This window comes from Teleopsis dalmanni, chromosome X (genome assembly GCF_002237135.1).
Source record: "Teleopsis dalmanni isolate 2A chromosome X, ASM223713v2, whole genome shotgun sequence".
In the NCBI taxonomy this organism is placed as follows: domain Eukaryota; kingdom Metazoa; phylum Arthropoda; class Insecta; order Diptera; family Diopsidae; genus Teleopsis; species Teleopsis dalmanni.
The window spans coordinates 32730087-32753697 of record NC_051848.1 but is presented as its reverse complement, the minus strand read 5'-3'; the positions used below and the strand labels follow the sequence as shown (position 1 = coordinate 32753697).

The 23611-nt window shown below is 32.4% G+C and overlaps 4 protein-coding genes across 5 annotated transcripts; 3 read left to right on the top strand and 1 right to left on the bottom strand.

Moving 5' to 3' along the window:
- Window positions 1–1990: 1990 nt before the first annotated feature.
- Window positions 1991–10725, top strand: LOC119688293 (coiled-coil domain-containing protein 170). Its single transcript, XM_038102972.1, has 8 exons — window positions 1991–2083; window positions 6312–6470; window positions 6536–7351; window positions 7429–7815; window positions 7871–8101; window positions 8161–8295; window positions 8360–8530; window positions 10155–10725. The coding sequence occupies exons 1-8, from the start codon at window positions 1991–1993 to the stop codon at window positions 10680–10682; spliced, it is 2520 nt and encodes an 839-aa protein (XP_037958900.1). The 3' UTR covers window positions 10683–10725.
- Window positions 10726–12089: 1364 nt separating this feature from the next.
- Window positions 12090–13584, bottom strand: LOC119662691 (RIB43A-like with coiled-coils protein 2). Its single transcript, XM_038072382.1, has 2 exons — window positions 13367–13584; window positions 12090–13286 (listed from the first exon to the last, which is right to left on the bottom strand). Exons 1-2 carry the CDS (start codon window positions 13487–13489, stop codon window positions 12309–12311), a joined length of 1101 nt encoding a protein of 366 aa, XP_037928310.1. The 5' UTR covers window positions 13490–13584; the 3' UTR covers window positions 12090–12308.
- A 5429-nt stretch (window positions 13585–19013) lies between these two features.
- Window positions 19014–19845, top strand: LOC119662100. 2 transcript variants are annotated; one of them, XM_038071651.1, is made up of 3 exons: window positions 19014–19309; window positions 19382–19662; window positions 19729–19845. In XM_038071651.1, the coding sequence occupies exons 2-3, from the start codon at window positions 19404–19406 to the stop codon at window positions 19794–19796; spliced, it is 327 nt and encodes a 108-aa protein (XP_037927579.1). In that variant the 5' UTR covers window positions 19014–19309; window positions 19382–19403; the 3' UTR covers window positions 19797–19845. The 2 variants fall into 2 exon arrangements, with proteins under 2 accessions (XP_037927579.1, XP_037927578.1); XM_038071650.1 differs by lacking the exon at window positions 19014–19309 and having other exon boundaries at window positions 19318–19662.
- A 2370-nt stretch (window positions 19846–22215) lies between these two features.
- On the top strand, window positions 22216–23231 carry LOC119662289. Its single transcript, XM_038071882.1, has 2 exons — window positions 22216–22376; window positions 22433–23231. The coding sequence occupies exons 1-2, from the start codon at window positions 22320–22322 to the stop codon at window positions 23165–23167; spliced, it is 792 nt and encodes a 263-aa protein (XP_037927810.1). The 5' UTR covers window positions 22216–22319; the 3' UTR covers window positions 23168–23231.
- The last annotated feature ends 380 nt before the right edge of the window (window positions 23232–23611 follow it).

Below are 23611 nucleotides of genomic sequence, written 5' to 3'. Positions count from 1 at the left end.
ACTTTCAAGCGATAGAATGTAGGGCAGATCCAGAATTATTTTCGCCTTTCAGAGATATAAATTGCATATACCTTTCTTGCTATATAATGAATCAGGAGTTCTTCAGACTGAAGGATTAGAGAGGCATGTCTGTATGTCATTGTGTTTATAATTGATTGTTCAGTGGCAAATAGGTTACTTAAATTTATCACCATTAAATAAAAACTAGTAAGAGAATAAGGACAGAATGATCCTTATCTTAATAGTCACATGAGCATTATTCTCTTTAACTGCGGCTACAGAAGTATTGAGCTAACTTAACTAACTTAGTTGAGAATAAATTAAAGGAAATTACACTGAAATTATTAAATGCAACATTGCAAACCATATATCCCAAATATTTTCCTCTATGTAGCTGCCCAGCTTTAGCTGACAGAAGAGGCAGAGCTTTACAGAAGATCATTCATCAGTAAGAACAATTTATCTGTTGAAATACATAAACTCAACTGGATGGATTAAGTTTTTCTACAAGGATTTCTAGTGGAAATGTGCCGCCTAGTCACTGCAACCAATTAATCATGCTGTAGACCTGACAGTAAGTAAAGCTAAAAAGTAAAGCCCATTGATTCTAACCGAATACTGCAAAAACGTTTAAGTTTTATATTCACAAAATATTAGCTATCTTAATAGTTAATAGTATTGACTATTTGATTCCATATTTTGAGCCATAATAATTTAAATATTATAAGTGTAGGGTTCATATTATCTTCATTGAAATACGAGTAGATATGATAAAAGTAAACTTTTGTCTCATAGTTAAATTGAATCGAATCAAAAATATTCGTATTCGTTTGTAATCATTCGATGTGGAGTTGCATTTTCTAACCATGTGCTATGTCCCCTAGATCAGCAGAGGGGGAAATTATGCCCAAACACAAAACTTACACTGATACCGGTGGAATGCTTCGGAGTGCCGATGGGGTGTTCATCGGCGCAATATACTGATGCAAATAGGAAGAACACCGTGGTGTTAAACATTCATGTCAGTTATCCACGTAAAATTGTTGACTTTCATATAGCGTAGTAAGGAAGTTCTAGTCGGCTCAGTCTAGTCGGCGGGTCTAGCATATCAGATGTGTTTTGGATAAACTTTTTAATAGCATCACTATAAACTATAGCCTAGTCACTATTAACTATGTTGGTGATTTTTATAAAAATGATGTGATAAAATACCTCCGTTAACAAATTCTCATTAAATCAATATTAAGGGTATCTGGCTTTGAAAGTGAGTATCATTAAGTGAGTATCATTTTATATTTTTTGTTTGATTTACTGGTTTAGAGCTTAGAGGACAGATTTTTATCAAACTAAAATAATAACATTTCCTCTATTTTCCAATTAACAATTTTAATTTTTTTCTTCAATTTTGTTTTTTTTTTTTTGTAGAGAATTCGTTTATGCAATGCAACAATTCACCCACAAAACTACCGGAATTTCCACAGACAGTGAATGACTATAAAATGTTGCGTTTCCACGCGGAACCATAAAAAGGAATTCCATCAAGAAATCGCTAAAGGCACTTAATCGTAAGTGAATAAAGAAAATGCAAGGTAATAAAGAATGAAATTGGATGAAAAATAGTAGAGCGAAGGAAATACGGAAGCCGACGTTTGCTAATGGAAATTTGCAGCAAATTGAAGGTTCCTGTAGGATTGCCTTAGAAACACCCTCGCCTGTTAGTTTTATTGTAGCAACCACATTAAATAATTTTTTATTGTATGGAAAAAGGACGAAATAAACGTTAGACCCGCACGAAGGAAGAAAAAATAAAAATGAAACTCATGGTTTATTTGTGTGCCTCAACGGGACTCGTAAGTTTAAAGTTTGTTTATATCAAATATTGTTGGAAATGTTTAATAAAATCACAGTGTAAAAATTTAATAATTAATTTTAATTAATTAACTTTTATCTAAAAGTGTGCAAGAACTTAAAAAACAAAAAAGGCGTTGAAATGTCGCAACAATTGCGGTTTAGCTCCAATGGGAATACAGCCGAAGATTGGCGCATATTTGAGCTTCTCTGCGATACCAACGCCGAAGGCAAGGTAAGTTGTCAATGTTAAGGTTAAAAGCCAATAAAAAAAGAAACAATCCGGAAATAATTCAGAGGACTAAGCAGGAAACGTTTAATGTGGTTATCCGTAATTTTTCGCATGTTGAGTCACAATAAATAATTTGCAAAACGTTGAACAATTTGTCATGTTTCCTTTCGGCTTAAATGGTCTATGCAAATCCGTCTTCCGTCTTTCTTCCCCCATCATTCGTCTTCACTTCGAACCTCGGAGAGGTTTTCTATGAGCACTTCGATTGCCGATTTGTTGCTCGTATCAACAAAAATAAACAAATTCTATTGAAACATATGCAGTCGCTTAGGGAAGTTTTTTTCTATTGTGGCAAACTGAATGTACAAGATTAAAACATAAATTATGTTATGCATAACTGAATATGTTACAGTGGGTCTCGCTTTATAACCAATGTACTGAAATATATTTGGAACTAAGAACAATCTACAAACAAAACATAAGATCGTGTGAAAGAAAAAGGGAAACGCATACTATGACTTGATTTATTTGAGTTAAAATGCAAAATGTGGGTTCAAAGTAGAGCAACTCTACGAATTTACGTTATTTACTTTCATATATAAGTTGGGCCTTTAAAGTTCAAAGGTCACGATCTTTTACTTTAACTGTTGTTTTTCAGCACTAAGTATAATTTTTGATATTTATTAAAACCAATAATGCTTTCAATAAGATAAAGTAACTAAAATCCTTTACCTCTTATTCCTCAATAAGCCAATAATGTCTTCCTTCAATAACAGAAAATAATTAAAATCCTTTATGCCTTATTTCCCTTCCCAGTAATGATCACACAAACTGCGTGAAGTGATGAAAAGGTATTATAGGAGAATAATGGTATTACTTTGATACTCTGTCAATTTCTTGAAATGGGCTTCACTAGATCACAGTACGGTCTCATCAGTTATATTTTTAGTTTGCATATAAATTTTGAATCAATAAATGCTAAGCTCACATATATCTTGCAAACACCTACACACCTGAGTATAGGGTGTAAACACAAGAGCAGACTTAGATATGTAAAGAAAGCGGACTTAGAAGCATTTATCTTCGACATTGTATTGTCATAGCCTTTAAACTAATGCTACTCAGAAATATAATGAAAAATTTTTTTCAATATTAACGAAATATTGCTCCATTGTATGCAATAATTAACCTTGCCACCTTTTTTGACACATATCATATCCGTCGTTTAGTTGCTTAGTGCGTAGTTAGGCTATTAATGATACTCATTGGCTTCATGTATAATACGGTAGTTGGGCTTCTACTTCTATTAATGCCTGTTTGTTTATCGCTGTATCCTTTCTGTGCCGTCATGTGAATGACCTAAATAACAACAACATTAGCAACAACAATTACTATTCTCTCTATCGTAAACATAAATTGTTGAAATTCCATACGAAATTTTTGTTAGCGTTGCCATTGAGCTCGTTTTCATTCCACAGCATTGTATAAATATGTGTATACCTCGCCTATAGCACGCGCCCGCCGCCATCCCTGTCCTTGCCGACATCCGCACAACATGTTTATGTGCATATGTTGAATGGCATGTGCTGTTATGTTACGGTAAATTTCTTAAGTTGGATTTTAATGGCTCTCACGGTTGCGATTTTGATTTCGATTATGACTTTTTTTGGGGAACTGCAGTTTCAAACTTCAGTTTAGCTTCGGGGTAGTTGGTGGCAGGTCTGCGAGGACCTCGAATACATTAAAAACCAATTTTGAAATTGATAAGCGCGCAGAAAAGTGTGAAACAAACTTCTTAATCTATTGAAATAAAAAAAAAAAAAAAAAAAAAAAAAGAAAATTATAAAGAAAATAAAAGCTGAAAGTGAAATACTTAGTGAAAGTAATTCAAAAATCCATTTAAGATGCCTGCTGACCAACATCTCCATCATCATCACCACAATATACATCATGATCATGTACCTGGGCTATCACCGCATCATCATCTGGTAAAGTGGAATAAAAAACCAAACACTATTATCTTTTGAAGTAGGACCGATTTTAAGTTGAATCTTTACGAAGAAAGAAAGAATCTAGGCATCGACAGATAATGGGAACTTTATTGAAACTAAAAACAGAAATATATGTTTTCACGCGATTCCGATTTTTCGGGCACTTCGGTTTGAATTTTATTAGAGTATCATTTTTTTCACTACACTATAAAGTTTATTAATCAAAATGTTTTGATAATCTATACAGCATCGTAAGAATGCATGGTATAAATGCTATATAACAGTCCTTGACGCTGATAGAGCCCCTTTGAAGTCTTAAATATTTTATGCTTAATACAAATTCAAGAAAGTATACATACCATCTATTCCCAATTAGTGAGCGCAATTTTTACATTAATTACACTAACGATCTATAATAAAAAGAAACAGAGAAGGAAAGAAACGAGGTCCTAAGAAAATTGGTAATAAATAATTTTTCTATGAGAGACTTATAAATTGTAATTTAATGGAGTTGGTAGAAGTAAGCATTTTTATTCCTTCTTCTGAGTTCGCCCCATTTAATTCACACTGGAAAAAACCTAGCAATCGACATTATTTTTATTAAAATACTCCCTTTATTCAAAACAGGTTCTCTCAGTCGCTTTAATTCTTTTACACAGAGCTAAAAAAAAGTCCATCGAGTATCTATTTCCAAAGTGAAATTTCTTGATAAAGAATGATTGTGGATGAGGCATTTAGACACGCAATATACAACTTTGCACTTTAAGGCCTCTTTGGAATAAGACAATAAATAGGGAAAAGGAGAAGAAAACAGCATTAAAGACGAAAAGTCATACCGGGCTAAAGGTGTTTTGGAAACTTTTTAGAAACCATATTTTTCTTTTAATATTCCATTACGTGTATTTATATACAATACTTTATTTCAGTGAAGGTGTTTAGTTCCAGAACTGAGATTGTTGCTGACTTGGTCGCACAGACTAACGTCATTAAATACTTCTACAAATAATACTATACCTGCTGAAAATTATATTAATTGTGAGACGAAGGAAGAGTTTTATTTATAAAGGCAATAACAGACATCAAACACTAACCCCAATAATTTATTTGCCAAAGAATATTATATCATGAAATGGCATATATCATTGGTAGATATAGAAACGTCGTCTACATTTGGGATTTCTTTACTCTATATGTGAAATTTTTTTTTATTAACGAAGTTATTGTGATAAACGTAGGGGTCATTACCTCATGGGGTGTCACACGGTGAAAATTTTTTATGGAATATTTATATTCCATACAAACTCGTAAATAGATAATTTATTAATGAGGCTTGGACGTACATAGGTATGTGCCTAATATCATGTCAAACCTAACTTAGTAATATAATGGTATTATTTGGTAGATCAATAGATATTGTTTAACTATTTGGTTGCCATTATATTAATAAAAGTATTTACTAAAAGACGACTCTGTGGTATCAGGTATAACATCAAACTGAATGAGGGCCTGATTGTTGAACAAAGGATATTGTTGAACTAAGATACGTAGAATACCTAGGATACTTTAATCAGGAATGGTGTCATAGAGATTCATATTTACCGCGTACTTTTGTTTTTCTTGATAATAATAAAACCAAGAGTAACAGATTAATAATAAATAATGGCTTTAACGAGTTTATATATTCACTTCTACATGTAAACACCCGAGTGCTCTGCTACTTTGAAAGTCATCGTGGGTTTAGATGTTGTGTTAGACCAGATATGACGAAGACACAAGTCCTTTTGGCAGTTGGAAACTGTTGTTGGTTAAATTTCGGACATTCGGAGATATTCAAGGACTTCCATTTTTATAAAGGAGTCCAAAATAAATCTGTTGTGTATGTCTTATTGACTGTAAAGTTAAAACAAATGTGAAGAACATATGATTGTGCTTATTTGCACCTCTGAATTAGATTTTATCTTCAATAATCTGTTTCACTAAGACTGCTTTATATATGGAACTTCTGCCTTATCAAGCTTTTCAAGTGCCATTCACTAAATCTACACATGTTAAAATCTTAAATTAAATAGGATTTAATAACAAAGAACTAGATATAACCCACTCTATGGTTATATGAAACAGAATATAAAAAACGAATCCTACAATTACCATTTTTGATATGAATACGACAGTTAAGCAAACCTTGAGATATACGTTAATTATTGATTTTACTTATACTTCTCTAAATATTTACCAATAAGTTCTCACACGTCTTAAACTGTGTACATTCACAGATAGATACTACATGCGGCAATACAACGATTACAGTCGGTGATCACCATCATGGATTAGATTTGGTGACTACATTGCGTAGTGAATTGGCAGCACTGTCATATAAAAGAGATCGCATATCAAGTGAGGTAAGACGCTTTCAATAACTTACTAAAAACATGATTCAATATTTATTTAAACTATTCAAATAAAGCTTTCTGAAACTAAGAATGCACTATGCGCTAAAGATAACGAATGCGAAAATTTACGTGCGCAGGCTGCCCGTCAATCCGCCTTGATAAGCTCCCTACAGAACCGTTTACAGGTGTCTGAAAACCGTGAGCAAACCGTGCAAGCACGTTGTGATTCGACCATACAAACAATACAACGTGAAAAACGTACCTCAGATGAACGTGGCACCGAGCTGCAATGTAAAATACAACATCTCGAAACTCATCTGTCGCAGGAGGAAACACAGAAGGAACATCTTAAAACACAGTTACATGACTTTCTAAGACGTCTGGCTACCTGTCTTGGCATGGATATATGTGAGAATAACCATTTATCTACTGAATGCGTTTTGGCACGCACGGATGAAGTTATGACTGAACTGCAACGCACTAAATCAAAAGTAACCTCTACTTGTGATACTCTCAGCAGTTGTGAAAATGAACTATTAAATCTGAAATCATTGGCTAATATAGAGAAACAGCGTTTAAGTGGTCAATTGGACAGTGCGTCCAATCACAATCATGAGTTGGAATCACGTTGTCGCCAATATGAACGTGACTTGCAAGTACAACGTGATCGCTTGACTGAAAGCGAGATTAATGCTGAGAAATTGAAAGAGGAACTACGTGGCTTTGAATCTCGTTGCCATCGGTTACAAAATAATTTAGATCGTTCCCAAAGCGATAGATTACAATTCCTCAGATGTCTGGCAACGCAACTGAATATACCGGAACCATGTGAGACACTCATAAAGGACAAACTGAGAGAAGTACTCAGTGAAAATCAGGCTATGCATGTGGTAGGCATAAATAGTTACTTATATATGTATATTCCATTTATAAAAATAAACTTTTTTAATAAATTTCTTATATATAGCAAGTACACAGTTTGCGCGATCAACTCTCAAGTGAGCATGAAAAACTCAAGGAAACTAAGGAGTCGACTCAGTGCCGCTTGCGTACAGAAGAAGCACAAAAATGTGAACTTGAGGAGCGTATCGAAAAGTGTCATGCCGAAATCCATACACTACGAAAGGATCATTTAGGTTTGTCGGAGTATTTACAGCGTTTAGCACGTGCGCTTTGTTGGAGTGAGTGTACCGCACCCCCAGCTTTGGGAATGGATACAAATATTATGGCCGAGAGTTTGTTGGAACGCGCGGAACGTTTAGCTCAGCTGGAGCATCAAACGCACGATGCACATATAGGATCTTCACATGTACATCATCATCAAAATCATCGACACGAACACACACCAGATAAGGTATACTTTACGTCGTCAGTTCTAAGTTATCAACTAAACTCTTTGAAAATGTTAGGAATGCTGTGAACATCATCATCATCATTCACATTCACACTCACATAGTAAATTACGACGTGAACGTTCATGTCATGATATACCCTTAAAGGAAAGCAGCAGTGTTTATAACCTACAGAGACGCGTCAGAATACTTAGAGAACAGGTACAAAGGCGTGATCTGCATTTAGAATTACTGAGACGTAAGTTGGCTATAATAGAAGATGGCGCACGTGGCAAATGTGTTCTACAGGTAACTGGCATAAATTATTTGCATGAAGAAGCTTTTTGATTCTTCATTGCATGTTGTAGGGTGAACGTGATGAGGCAGTGTGTCGTGCCAAAAAGGCCTGCAAGCAAATTGATAAATTGACAGCACAATTGGTAGATGCGAAGACGCAAATTGCCGATGTTAAAGCGCAATTAGCTGAAGCTGTGGAATATAAGGTCCAAACATAGTGCAGTTAGATGGACTGAAAATGAAAAAATAATATTGGTTTTTTTTTAACAGATCACATCACTAGAACGTGCTCGTAAGATTGACGAACTCACTACACAGGTCTGCGATTTGGAAGAGGAAAAAACACGCTTACTATCGCAGCTAAGTGTCATTAAAGAACGTTTGAAGTCTTCTAGTGAATCTTCTCAGAATCGACGTTGTCGTGATGAGACTCTCATTAATGTAAGTACATTCTTAAGTATACGTTTAGGTATAATCAATTTAATTTAGTTAACCATCGTCAAAGCAATGGATGACATTGTAATTATTGTCGTTTTTATATAAGTTTTTCCAACAGTACTTAAAACCTACGCGCTTTTGATGTATCTACTACCTCACTTTAGGTTATACGAGTGGCGTGAGAAAGGTTTTCCTTTTTGCTGTTAATTTTCTCTTAAATCGACACACTTTCCCAAAGAAAACTAAACTTAATTAATCTCTATAAATTGTGCACTACATGAGAGGTTTAAAAATATCTACTCTATTCAACCAAACTCTTAACTGCGGAAATAAAAATTACCTAAGGTGAATTAGGTGAATATTATTTTAATTTGTGGTGTGATTTATGATTTTCAACTTGAAAAAGAAATAAATATATTGGCCTTCACAAATGGTTACGTTTTTCGGTAATAGTGGTGTTAAAATTTTCCAGCATCTTTATATTGGACATATCTTATCAAGAGAGTTAATAACCAACATGGCATTGCCATTCCAGAAAATAGTCGCTGTGACATACTCGACTAGCAGGACAGTGGTCAACTTTTTTAATCCTCTGTTTTGGTTATGCTTTGATCTATAAAGTAATAATAGTAGTAACGGTACAACATATCTTAACATATTCGAACCTATGCTTCCAACAGAGGCTAAGAAATATCAAAGCAATTGTATAATAGATCCAGGGTTAGCAACGGAGCACCCAATACTTAAAAAAATTTCTTATATCTAAATCTTCAAGCAATATTTTTTAATACTTTCTAAATGCCTATAGCCTCTGGTTCGAATTTCACAATCATCCTCATACCTTTTAAAACACTTTTTTGATATTTTCGGCAGTGGCAGTAATTTTTAGTTATGCAGAATGGGCTTTTTTACGTAGAGTTCCGGTAAAGTTCCTCTGATTCGGATTAATTGGAAAAAACTATTGTGTCGCTTCTCACTCTTTCCAAATCTCTATGCAGTTTTGTACAAGTGACCAATATTGTTGTAGCTTTATCTTTTTGAACACGTTCCTCGCGTACAGTTTCGTGTCCAAGCCGCATAATTCTGAACACCATTTTACTATCCACCTCAGATTTAATATCAATTTACACATACATATGTAATGTGATTAATGGTTTTCATTTATATGCTCTTAGAGTGTTGATCTGTAGAGAAAAATTTACGAAATAAATAACCAAGTAACAGTCATGGGTTTTATAGAGATAATCACCAATTTGAATACTCAATTTTTTTTAATGGCCTATGTGTTGCACTGAAAGGTAAAAATATTTGGCCACTTAATACCTATACTATAACATGGCTTTTAAACGTGTCTATAGAGAATTTGCCAATCCATCCATAGTTTTGAATTATTTTTTTGTTCTATTATAACAATTGGCTTGGAGAATTCCAAAAAAAAATTAATTTAATCTTTCGGTACAATAATTTGAATAATAAACATCTTTCTAAAACATGATTATTATATATGATTATATATGATTATTGATAATCTATTTATCCTCAATAGTTTACCCATTCTTTTTTAAATCAGTCTATATATCAGTCTATATATAAGCCACTTCCTTTTTTTTTGTTTTTGAAATTACAGTCACTGCGTGAAGATGTCAGTCGTATGCAAGTACAACTCTCTGATGCCAATCATCGTCTATCACAGTTGCAATCCTTTCGCACTTCTGTTGCACGAACGTTACATTTGCGCGATTTACCAGAAACGGATCTCTTACACCGCTTACAATCACTGTGCTCTGCACATCAGGAGTTCACTTTGCTTTCTAAACGCTATGAAACTGCTTCACCAGTGGGTGATCATGCCTGTCCACGTTTTGATGATCCCGTTCCATTATCTAAACATTGTAGACCACCACGTGATATAAGTCCAACATCATATCATCGTCCTATTCCACACTCAGCACAAATACATTCACATTCTCACCATCACTCTACATTGGAACATCATAGACATCGTAGCAAAAGTCGTGGAGGTACTGAAAAGCGTTTACATGATGAGTGTTTCGAGACCGATGTGCACAGACGAAATAGACATCATTGCAAGGATGATGATTTGCTGGTAACTAATTGTGATGATGATTACGATTTCAAAGCGCAGTATTGCTAAATTCGATGTATCAAATTAATAAATATTCGATGTCTAAACTAAAACAAACTAAATTAAAATTAATATAAAGACGCACGATTTTCAAAAATTTTTCAAAAAAAAAAAAAATAATTAAACAATAAATCGGCACAGTTTTTTAATGTTCGTAAATGTTTTTTATTTACAAAAAAATTATTACATTTTTAGAGATTTTTATGATTTTCATGTAAATAAGTTTCCTTTCATACTGAGGAAATAACTGACCACCGATAGAGTCCGTGCTCTCTCTTACTACATTAATTGTTGAAGCAAGTACGGATCACTTTAGGACTCTCCACCCAAACCTAATGAATATGTTTATAACTTTTATATAACTTACCTATTTACCTTTCAAGATAGTGAAGCGAATTGTCCTTCAGAGAAACTAACAAAATTTTCCTTGACGTGCTTTAATTAGAATATTAATGGGATTTCTGGTTCAAAACGAGAAGAAGTCGTGTCATATTCTGGAGAAATTGCAATTTCTCGCATATGGTGTACCATTTGCTCATTATAAATTTGCCAGGATTTAAGAAGTTGACTATCAATTTGAGATTTTCGAATTTGAGCTCTGGTTCAGGTTAGTATGAGATGAGTTTTAAATACTGCCACAATCAGGCTTTAATCTGTAGATAATAGAATAGTGTATTATCTGTAGATAGTAAAAAGCTTTGCATAAATAAAATCAACAATAAGGCCTGTTAAAAGTTTGAAAATCAAATCAAATTGGTTTTAATACAATAAAGATCTAGTTAGTTGATCCCCTTGATTCTAGACCAGAAAATGAATTGATTTCTTTAAGAAAGTAGGTAATGCACTCAATGTCTAATATGCAGATAATGTGTAGACATGAATTTCCAAAATATAAGAGCATTTTTGTTGGTATCGAACAGGGACAGACAGGTGAATAGGTGACAAAAAAATAGGAAGAAATAAAAGGAATAGGAAACTATAGGGACTATAATCCTATGATTCTAAAAAGTGCCTGTTTATGGTTAGTATTTGAGACAGTACCCTGTTAGTATAGCTATTATGCTTAATAGCAAAAAGTAAACGGATTAGATAACATATAAGTAAACGGATTATATTATGTGTTATCTAGCATATATATGTGAGGTGTCTATTTATTTCCAACTTAGCTGACTTTAACATGATGTCCATATCTATAAAAAAATTAGCACTGATGGGGTCACTTGTCATTTCGGGTCGGTTTATCTATTTTATAGTTGTCAAGAATCTTCATATCATCTAGTGCCTGGTTTAGGGTAACTTATATGGTAAATGTACCGACATTCTGCGTTTGTGCTATTTTTATTTTAAAATTGCAAAAAAACGGAAACACTCGATTTTATTTTTTAAACGATTTTATTTTTTTAATAAATTTATTTCCGAAAAACTCGAACAATCAAGAAGTGTACAAAATATATAGAGTCCATGGGTGAAAAACATATCTTAACGTTATTGACAAAATTTTCACGCAGCGCAGAAAATCTTCCAGTAAATTATATTTTTTACCAATAAAGTAGGAGAGTCTTTGGGAGCACTCAAATTTATTAATAAAAAATATAATTTGACAAAAAGTTGTGATATTTGCACTTAAATTTGTGTTCAACGTGAGTTTTTATTGAACTGTGCGAAAAAGTCTGGAGTGATAACATTACGGAATGTTTGTCTCTCATGTTCTTTCTGCTCCAACTTCTCCTTAGCCATGTTGAGGTTATAGCGTGTAGTTTCCATGAATAGATGCTTTGCCTTACGATCTTGTTCCAATTGCTTTAGTATTCCAATATTATTCCAATGAATGGTAAATTCCTCCCATTGTTTATTCAACAGACCAGCATCACTCTTCTTTTTATTGTACTCCTCTCTCTGTTTACGACGCTCTTCATAAAATCGGGTCATTTCTATATCGCTGAAATTATTACGACCTTTTGAATTACCACTGAACATATCACTAGTTAGAATGTTATAAATTTCAGCCAAATCATCTTCTCGGTTTTCCTTCTTACGCTGTTCGTCTTTGAATTTTCTTTTTTCCGCCATTTCCTTGTTATAGTTAAGCACTTTAAAAAACTCTTCCTGTCGCAGTTTCAGATCCTCAACGTAATAGTTACCAAGTACTTTATCGCAAGAAAGAGTTGCTTCTTCCAAAGCTTTGTGAGCGATTTCACGATCCTTTTCAGCTGCGATACGTTCATCAATTTGCTGATTCAACCAGGAACGTTGTTGTTCACCTTGTGCCCTTCTGCGATCAGCAAAATTTATATCTTCACCTTCGAATACTTGTGCGCTACCCAAGCCCAAGTTTCTATCATTATCGCCATCACGTATATTCTTAGCGTTCTTCAGCATCATCGGATCATTAATATCGAATTCGCGTCTCTGCTCTGGACGTTGGTAAGTTTTACGAAATGTGTCCAGCTCAAGTATTTGTTTTTTACGCAAAATTTCTTCTTCACGTGCATAAGTACTGATCAAGTCATTGCGCGCTTGCTCTTGAGCTATGAAACGCTCGTCTTGTTCCCTTTTTAGGGTTTTAATTTTGTTTTTATCTTTTATTTGGAGCTCGAGACCTGGTACGTCCACCTGAAGTGATATTGTTCATATATGCAGAGTTAAATTAAAATAAATGTGAATTAGAAGTGCTCAAAGTGCTTTACACTTACCCCATAAAGACGTTGTTTTGCATTAAAAATGCGTTCCTTACGTTCTTCTTCATACTGTTGACGTTTCCGGAGCTGCGTGATCTCATTGCGGTCGTCCTGGTTGGTGAAGAGTTCTCGAAACATTTTCGCTGAATAATTTTAAGTACTCAAACCTTTTAATGGAATTAGGTGAAAAAGTTTTAATCTTTAATTATGTAAATTTAACGTAATTTTTTAGAAATTTATATTCTTTTTATTTTTATTCCAAAATAAAACTCATTTAGTTTGTTAAATCTTTTTTAATATAAAAAATATGTGAGCTGCTGAGTTATTCTTAAAATATTAAACATAATCTTCAAATTCAAGAATTATGGCGATTTAAAAAAAATACAACACCAATTTTAAGAATTTTTTATTTAAATTTAAATTTCGCGCCTTTCGTTCGTTTGCATGTAAATATTTTCTCAAACTTCATAAAAATGTGGCATAATTAGAATATATTAGCTGAATTGATTTCACATTAAAAAAGTAATAACATTTTACATTATTTGCATATAAAAAGTAAAATATATTTGTAAAAATGTATATATAAATGAATTATTTGTTAATTGTCCTACATGCGGTGAAAGTGCATTCTCGCGCCATCTTGTGCACAGTAGAAAGTTATAATGACATTATTCATATTATTTTATTCACAATAAACAAATGCATTGATAACTTGAGTAATATAGCAATTTCATTGTTTTCCGCACTTAACATTTTAATAAAATATTTTTAATATATTATTTTTTACGTTTTTTTAATTATTACTTAAACCTTAAAAAAAAAACGTATCGAATATTTGCCATAATAATAATTTATTTTATTTTTTATGTTTTTATTTTATTATTTTCTTAATATGCGTCTTAAATTTAAATATATAAATATATAAATGGAAATAAACATATGTAAATAAACATTTTATGTAAATAAAATACAATAATATATTTATCAAAAAAATTTTACTATATATGAATTTTGCTGAGGATGAAATAATAGTGTTTTTGGTTGATTATGACATATCAATTAGCGATATTAAGGTCTGTGTATTGCATATAAAAAATAGAACTTCAATAATCAAAATTATGTATACATATGAAAATTAAATCTACTCATGTTTGAAATCACTATTAATAATCTTCAGTAATATTTGACAATTAAGAACTATTTTCAAATTCCTACCAACAACTTTTAAGCACACAGTTCGAATCCATAAAAAAAACATGTGGATGTGATGTCAACATATGTTTGGCTATTTATAAAAGGAAGTTATTAAATACAATATTAAAATATTTTTTTCCAATATTAAATAATTATCTTTAATATATCACGCTCATGTATAAAAATTAAAAATATATTAGTTGAGATTTTTTATTTAACTTTATTGAGAAGTCAAACCAATTTGAGAAATAAATTATTGTGAATTTATTACAGAAATTAAGCAAAGTCTTCAACCAATTTTTGCAACTATGTAATCTGAAAATGTTTGTAATAAATTAAATCTAATAAAAAGATTAAAAATTATTTAAACACACACAAAAATGATAAAAGTCTTCAAAGTAAAATAAAAAGCAAATTGTGGAAATTTTTAAGGTTTTTATAAGATTTATATGCAAAAGAAAGACAAAAATATGCTTTAGTCTATTGTGAATACGTGCTTTCAGCAAGTAAAGTTTTAAACCTAAAAAGCAGGTAACAATAAATTTTTGTGTAAATTTTTTAATGTCTTATAAATTAGGGAATCACAGAATCAATAATTTTGGATTAAATTTAATACATGTTTTCCAAAAAAGATAATGATACGTTTTTATCAGATTTTTCTATGAAATAGGATTGCAGTTTTAACTTATAAACACGATTATTGCTGGAATATTAATAAAAATAAATAATACAAGATTCCCAATAAATTATATATGCCTTTTTGACAAAGGATGTTAGTAAGGACATCAAACTTTTGCGCTATGCTATAGGTCAATATAATTTGGTTTTCAAGATATAAGCAACTAATGTTGAAAATTTTTGCATACAAACCACCAATGGCGAGTAGATGCGGCAAATTTTCAGATGGTTAGATATAATGTAGATAGATTTGAAATGAGACCATAACTGGCTTGGAAATCTACATCATAAAAACTGTGATAACGTTTATGGAATGTAGCAATTTAACTGGTACCTCTATTAAACATGTACTAGAAATAAAACATACGTCTAATATGTTAAGTAATATTTGGATATCAAATGATCTTGTTATAAAAAAAGGAATTTCATTTAATTAACTCTAATGCTATATTGATTGAACTATGGAAATATATAAAACTGATTTATATAAGTTTTCATATCTCAATGCCTCAGATGCAAGCTTACGATTTATTGCCCAGAGCATATCTCCAACACTGATCTCTTAAGACGTGTAACTATACGGATCTCACAATATCTAGTCCAAAAATGCAGCCAATAGAATCTTTTTTACTCAAATAAAATACAACGATTCTTACAAAGCTGTAGAAAATCAGTAGTTCAAATGGGGGCCTTTAAATGTCTCTCGTTGAAGATTTCCTAATATCACTTGGGATAAGAATTTCCAGTCTGGTTCAAACTTTACTTGGCTCAGATCAACTTAGTCAATCATAAAAATTTTGTGATTCCAAATTGAGCCGATATTCTCTTCCCTCAAACAGTTTCATCTTGTTGAGATGATAATGTATACCATGGTAAACTGTCAGTTAACCATCAAATAACTTTTACTCTGTTGTTTTGAGGAGGGATACTTTAACGTATTTGTAAGAATACGACAGCTCTTTGGACTGGCAGTAAATAAGAATGTCACAGCTTGTCCGCAGATTTCTTTTCATTGACATCCGGCAAATACTGTTATACTGAGTTTCTCAAACAGAGTCCAATAAGATGATTGCTGCTTGATTGTCAATATAGATACAGATTAGCATGCCTTTCGTTCCTCTACTATATTTGACTCTAGAGCTGACTTTAATTTAAGAATTGGTAATGTATGATATCATGATATGATATGACTTTTGGTTTCACAGCAATTGTGCCATATTTCCAAAGCATTTGGTAAGGTCTGTAGATTTCGGATTCTCTGCTGTAGCTAAATTTCATGTTTGATGTACTATCGCAAATCCTAATACCAGAAGCCAGTTAACAGATAAGGTTTTGATTGTTAAAATTTTCACACATATTGACAGGCTAATTAAACTTTGATTGTGCCTAAATCTGCTTTTTATATGATAAAAAGATACCGATGGGTAATACAACTATAGATAGCTATGTTGTCGAGGTACAAGCGGGCTGTATACCTTTTGCGATTGGCTAATGACTTTAACATTAAATTCTGAATCGACTTTACTTTTACTTACCATTTAGGCACGTTACAATGCATAATTAGACGTCTGTATAAATATAATGTTTCGATTCATTTTAGGACGATGGAATGAGGGTGTCTATTTTAATCCTTCAAGCTGCAACGTACTTATAGTATTTATTATATCTATACAAGATAGTTGTTAATAATAATGAAACACAAATAAGTAATAAAATGAAAAATAATAAAAAATAAGTAATAGGTTCTGTGTTCGCAGTAAAGAAGAGTACTGGAAATATTATAGATCTTTTATACCAGCAACTGATTCTAATAGAAAAGTAGACTTAAGCATTTCGAATGCAGACCAAAAGGCCTTGCGTTGGGAGATTTTCTAATATCAGATGGAGTTAGGAACTCATACTCTAATGCTCTTCTCATGTTCTTCTCTTGACCGAGTCGTTTTCGAACAGTTCCAAAAAGTGTGATTATAGGTTTTAATCCCTTCCATCTGTCAATGCCAATCTGCCAATTAGCTATAGTTTTTAAGAGTTCCTACAGTTGTTTAGTTATCAATAAAAATTTAATAAAATATGCTAAACAAAATCTCATTTCATATTAAGAGGATTAATGAGGATTACATTAATAACGATTGATTTAATTGCCTTATTACATGCAAACCGAATAAAATCCAAAGTCAATGATTTGTCAACGGAAGTACACTTGTCATTTTTATTGGCAATAAATTGTTGAATGATTTTACAAATGTGTAATCATATTCCAGCTGATTGGACTTCAAAATTGTCTATTAATAGCTTATGTGTGACTCTGCACCACATAAAATTAATTAAACTTTCTAAATTGGTTCATTTGGCCGTCCTTAAAATCATTTCAGTTGGAAGCAGTAACTCACTGCACTTGTGGCCTGTGGTATGGTGCGTGTTCGTTTGAAAAGCTTTAGTTTTTTAATGATAAGTAAAACATCCAGTAATTAATTGGTTATTGAATTTCGAAATAAAATTTAGATTATCCTGAAAATTATTTTATCCTGACTTTAAATTGCAAATGTGAATCGAAATGAGTTAAGTCAACTGTTTCATGTTCTTACTTAGGTTTATGGAATTGCCTGAAGGCTTGGCTAAATTAAATTTTATTTATGTCACAATATAAATTTTAATTATGTGCATTGAATAAAACGAAAAACGAATTGTGTGGACTTTTGTTTGTAATAAATTATGGAGAGAATATTTGCTACAATGCTATAAAATGGGGAATAAAATGTAACACAAATGAAACTCATACGCCATGTATGTCCGTTTCATTTGCTGCATTTGAAAACATTTAAATGGCACGTTCATGAGTTCAGATAAAGTTCATTTCACAGATATTTAATATTGCAGTTTGATAGATTATTGTCTTACTTATAATAACGTCATTACGACGAGAACGTTTCAAAACAGTATTTTGGATCATTTGCGTCCAAAAAAATAATCTTTCTCATTTTGTGTAAGAGTTTCAAAAGAAGTCTTTTTTTGAAGCCCTTGAGTTGGGCTAAGTTAGACAAACTTGTAATATAGGAAACGTGTATGTTCTGAATTACATTTTCATGTGTGATTTTTGAAATATTGTCAGTAGTTGTTGGTTAGTACGTGATTTGTGTGACGGCGCAGAATTTCATCAAAACACACTCTTATAACTCTCTGGTATGTTTGGTTACTTAACCAATCAAGAGTACTTTTCTGAGCTTATGCGTGGTTGATACACAAATTTACAACAAAGCCACGGTCTAAAAGTATTACCAGAGACCAACAATCTCGGAGATCTCAAAGAAATGGAAAAGGGTGGAGAAATGGAAAAGGGCGGAGAAATGGAAAAAGGAAATGGGCTTTGACAAAAATGCATGTTATATAGAGTGTCACAGATATAGTAATAATTGCTTTTAAAAGACATAAATGTTTAATACTGAATAATACTGGTTTAACTAAGTGTCGAGGCACATATAGCCCCAATTCTCATTACATATTCTTCTTTCTCTCATTCTCAATTTTATAATTAGCACTGAAAGAAAAAACAACAATTTTGCTTATGACGACCCCATGGCACTCTATATAACATGACCCTAAGATGTTTTATCTTAACGAAAATAAATAAATCGAATCGAACCTTATTGCAATTTAAAAAAAATATACTATATATATATATTATATATATATATATATATATATATACTATAAAAATAATATATATTTTAGTATGTTTTATATATTTGTAGACATCTACATGTACTTGTCATCACAATACTTACCTGGTCATAGGCCAATTCTTTCACAGGGTTTCCATTCCTGTGCGGTATTCTTTGCCATATAACAACAGTCTATGAATTGGGACTTTTCGCACGTAAGCTATTGTCGTTCTTTTTGTTTTTTTTTTATTGCCGTCCTGTTTAGTTTTTCTATTGTCGTCCTTTTCATTATTTTATTTACATCGGTTTTTCTAGTACCTTGCGGAGGAGTTTGGAGGCTTTGATTATTCTGACAAATTCAAAAGCAAAATTGTTAGATTAAATAAAATAAAATAAAATTTTTTCAATACAATTTTATATATCATAGGTGTTTGTTTATAAAACCTTAAAAAAAGGGATTTATTTATCTAATTAAATTTTTTTGCAAATTTTCTATTAGAAGAGAAATTATAATTTCCAAGATGGCGGGACAATTGACAAAACTCCGTGGTAGAGTAGCTAAGACCAATCTTAAGGGGCTACATCGATCTCGTAGTTGCACTAACTTACGTGGTTCTGAACTCACTAAATATTCCAAGCGTCGTTCCCATAGTGTCGGTGCAGGCCATGAAATTGATGCGGAAGAAATGCAGAAGAATGAAGCGCTCTTCGCTCTCCTATTTATTGCGTATTCGATTTGTGATTTCTTACATTTTGAGATTCACATGCCATACGCACTCGGTAAGAAAGTTAAATTTTAATTCATTTTCCACAAAGTGTCCTGAAATCCATACATTTTCATTATAGATTTTATGCTTATTTGGTTGGTTTATGCAGTCGCCTACTGTGTGTCAATTGCTTTGTTAGATGTTTGAAGACAATTTCCCTGCAGTTTAAAATTCCTTCGTTAAAGACTTGATAAATATATACAATAAAAATGTTGAAAAACTAAAATATAGTTGATATATCATTATAGAGTTCTCACTAAATGTCAAGGTAAGTAATTTAAGAAATCAATATTGACTAACTACTCGACAGTGTTATCCACTTTGTGGTTCAAATAGTACATTTGCGATTGAGATTTTGATCAAATATTTATTTGAATATATAGTTTGGATCTTGTCATTAAATACGAAATACCATATATACTTCATATGCCTTCTAAGGACATCCTACAGTATTGAACACTATTGAAGTAATTTTTTCATGAATATTCGACACGTAGTTGGCAAATTTGACAGCTACGCCGACATTTTTACGTTTGGTTATGATGGTAATTGGTGCTGTTAGCTGGTATTGATAGTATTTCATTTTGCTTGCTTTTGCCGTGTTGTACATTAGTCTTTGATACTTATTTAAGCTAATTTTGGTGTTTTTTGGTGGAGATAACATGTACATTTGGTTTTAAACAATCTAGTGCGAATGTTTATGGGAAAAAATTTATTGACACCTCATTAGCTTTAGATTAAAAGAACTTTTCATAATTGGAAATGTAAACATATATTTAAAAAAAAAAAAAGAATTAAGGTTCATTTAACACTTTAGAACAAGGAGACTGTAGTTTAGTTCCAGTAAACTATTTAGAACTGAATTTAGTTATAAAAATAAATGGAGTGTTGTAACTAAAACCTACAAGAAAAATCAAAACATGTCATGCTACTAAACCGACGGTTCCCTTATTGAAGCAGAAGCAAGTGCAGACATTTAATGACCAGATTTGACGTATTCTGAAATGATTGACAAAAAGCTTATCACGCCAAAGCAGAAATTAATGTGACAGACAAGGTCTTTTTCAATCCGTAGCTATCAAAAGCATGTGTAACTTTTGTTTAGCTTAGCCATGCTAAACTGATAATATGGCAGAAATAAAGACTCTCAAATATTCTCAGGTTATATCAAGAGCAGTAATGGCTGTGTTAGAAACCTGAATATTCTTGTTTCAAACAATATATTATATGGATATAGGTCTATAGATATAGAATTATAGCCTTCATATGGATCATTCTGGAATTACCGGATATGAAAAATTTTTTTACTGGCATTTTTTTAACAATACTGCTAAAAACAATATGCAGCAAATAACCGTTACAATACTGAACGAATAATGTGCTCGATGATGGATTCTAGGACTCAAAATGATGCTGACTTGTCCACTCAGAACGATGTTTTCTAGTAACTTCAAAGGAAGTATTGAAGCGATATCAATTTGTGTGATCTTGTCAACAGGTCTTTTGTTTGAGGTTATGTTGTTATCGAATACTTTCACTTGTACGTCGATGATTGTCTACATATCTTTATGATATATATGTGTTGAAGTCTGAGAAGATATCAGACTATAAGACTTTGACTTAGACAAAAGTCTACTAGTTAGGTGCTTCAGCCAAAGCGGAAGAAATTCTGTACTACGATATCGGTGTTGACAATATCGGTTATAGCTTATTAGGAAGACTTTATCTGCCTTGTAATGACTCCTGTCAGAGATGTATGGGTGACGAGGAAACTGTACTCTTACTCATCTTTTGATGTCTGTAATTGGCTCGGGAAGGATATAAAATCGTTAGGACCATTTTTCTAGTTGACCTGTAAAAATCATTATAATATAAATTCAGAAACATAGCGAAGTTTATAGACTTATCAAGTTGGTTTCCTTCTACTTAGGTCTGGTGTATGGATAGTGCCTCATCTGTAGTATCACAATTGACCATTACTTGCGCTTATGCGAGGTTTGGTGCACAAGACTGTCATTCCAACCTAACCTAATTCAACAATATTAACGGTAATTATCAAAAAGAGCTTTTGAAATTGTTGTTTATTGTTCTTTATATTGACCAAATGAACTCAATTGATAGAGAAACAGCTTCCTAATTTTATTTATTAACAAAAAAAGCTTAATAAAAAAATAAAAATAAATTGCTTTCAAGTGAATAATATTCTTTTTTCGAATTATTTATATGTTACCTACGAGAAGTATAGCTGTATAACCCTTCACATTAACAAATACTTATAAATTTCTGCTTCCATTGATTTTCGAAGTTCTAATAGTTGGTTAGGTTACTTCAAAGATGCAAAAAAATAATTCTTAAAATGCTCATCACATCAATGAAATGTACATCGAAAAGTCTTAAATGGCTTTCAGCGGCTTTCAAGTCTCGTGTCCATCAAAATTCGATGCTTGCATACCGCACACCGCATACCGCACACCTTGATCACTTCTCCACTTGTCGTGTAGTTCAACTCTAAGCTCTTCAGCAAAACAAAAAAAGAAGGAAGAACAATAAAATTCTTGTTTCTTAATAAGAAACACTTCAGTTGCCTGGAAGAGAGTAACGTGGTTTAGTCTTCGGTACAAACTTGTGGAGCAACGTGGTTTGAGCTGCGATTGCTACCGTCGAATTAACATGTTGAGGCTACACATATGGTTGGTCTGCACTGCGCTGTACTTGTCGCAACAACAGGTGAAGTACAACAATTTTAATTAGACGCCAACATTTTTTATAATTCCGTATTATAGTTTTTTGCTTTTGCTGCTGCCGGAGTTGTTGATGCTGCAGATGCTGCTGATGCTGCTGATGTTGTTGATGCTGCTAATACCAACGCTACTGCCACTACTGAGATCTTCACTTTTGAATCGGTTGATTATAATTATAATAAGAAAAATTTGGAAGGTTATCAGCTTAAGGAGTTTCTCAAGCATATTGAAGAGCTTGTGCTGAATACTACCGATCGTGCTTTGCTGGTGACGCGAAATGTTTATTTAGAGCTGAGAAAAGAAATGTCACTGCCTTTGCAACATGCCACAAGCGCTATGATGCAACAGTACATAAACGCTGTTAATCAGGCACTTGAAGCTTCCGCAAATTACACGGAAAAACGAAAACTATTCCAAATCTTTAGAAGCAACAATCGACATATTGAACAATTGCGCCAGCATTTGGACCCACTACAGCCGACATACCAGTTTCAGTTGATATCCAATGACTTCTACAATAGCGGAATCAATACAACGGAATTTGATAATTTATATTTGGAATTCATGGGAGAATTTCAGTGTGCTTCAGAGAAGTTATGGTCTACACTGGAAGAGCAAACGGTTGAGCAACAAGAAGAGCTGTTAGAGATACTCGATGAGATTTCCAATGAGAAGCAATTGAGAGAAAAGGACAAGTTGTATGACGAATTCATTGAAATGTATTTATTTAAAAATAACACTGATTTGATTATGGAAGGCAAAGACCTACTTTACTAGCATAACTCTTTTCGTGAAAAATATTTATTTTTTTTTAAATTTTAATTAAATATATATTGTATTACTTAAAAAGACAAAAAATGAAAATATATATATATGTAACATAGAACATAAAATAATGTTTACTAATCCCGCAGAATTGTTTATTTTTTATTGTCACAAACCGACAGAGCGGAATTATCCTCTATATTATACTGATATCGATACTGATGTATTATCTTTCACAGATACCATTCACAGTCTTTATTGTCTGATGGAGTTTGCTTTTAAAATTTTATGCAATTATAACACAGTAATATCCTCATAAAAAGAAATAGAATAGCATTAGCATCTGCAATGGCTTAAAGATCTGATACTTTACCACACATAAAGACACTAAAATTCTATTAAGTAGTAGCGTAGTGATGTATAAGTCTAACGGGAAGGCAATCACTTTAAGCTATT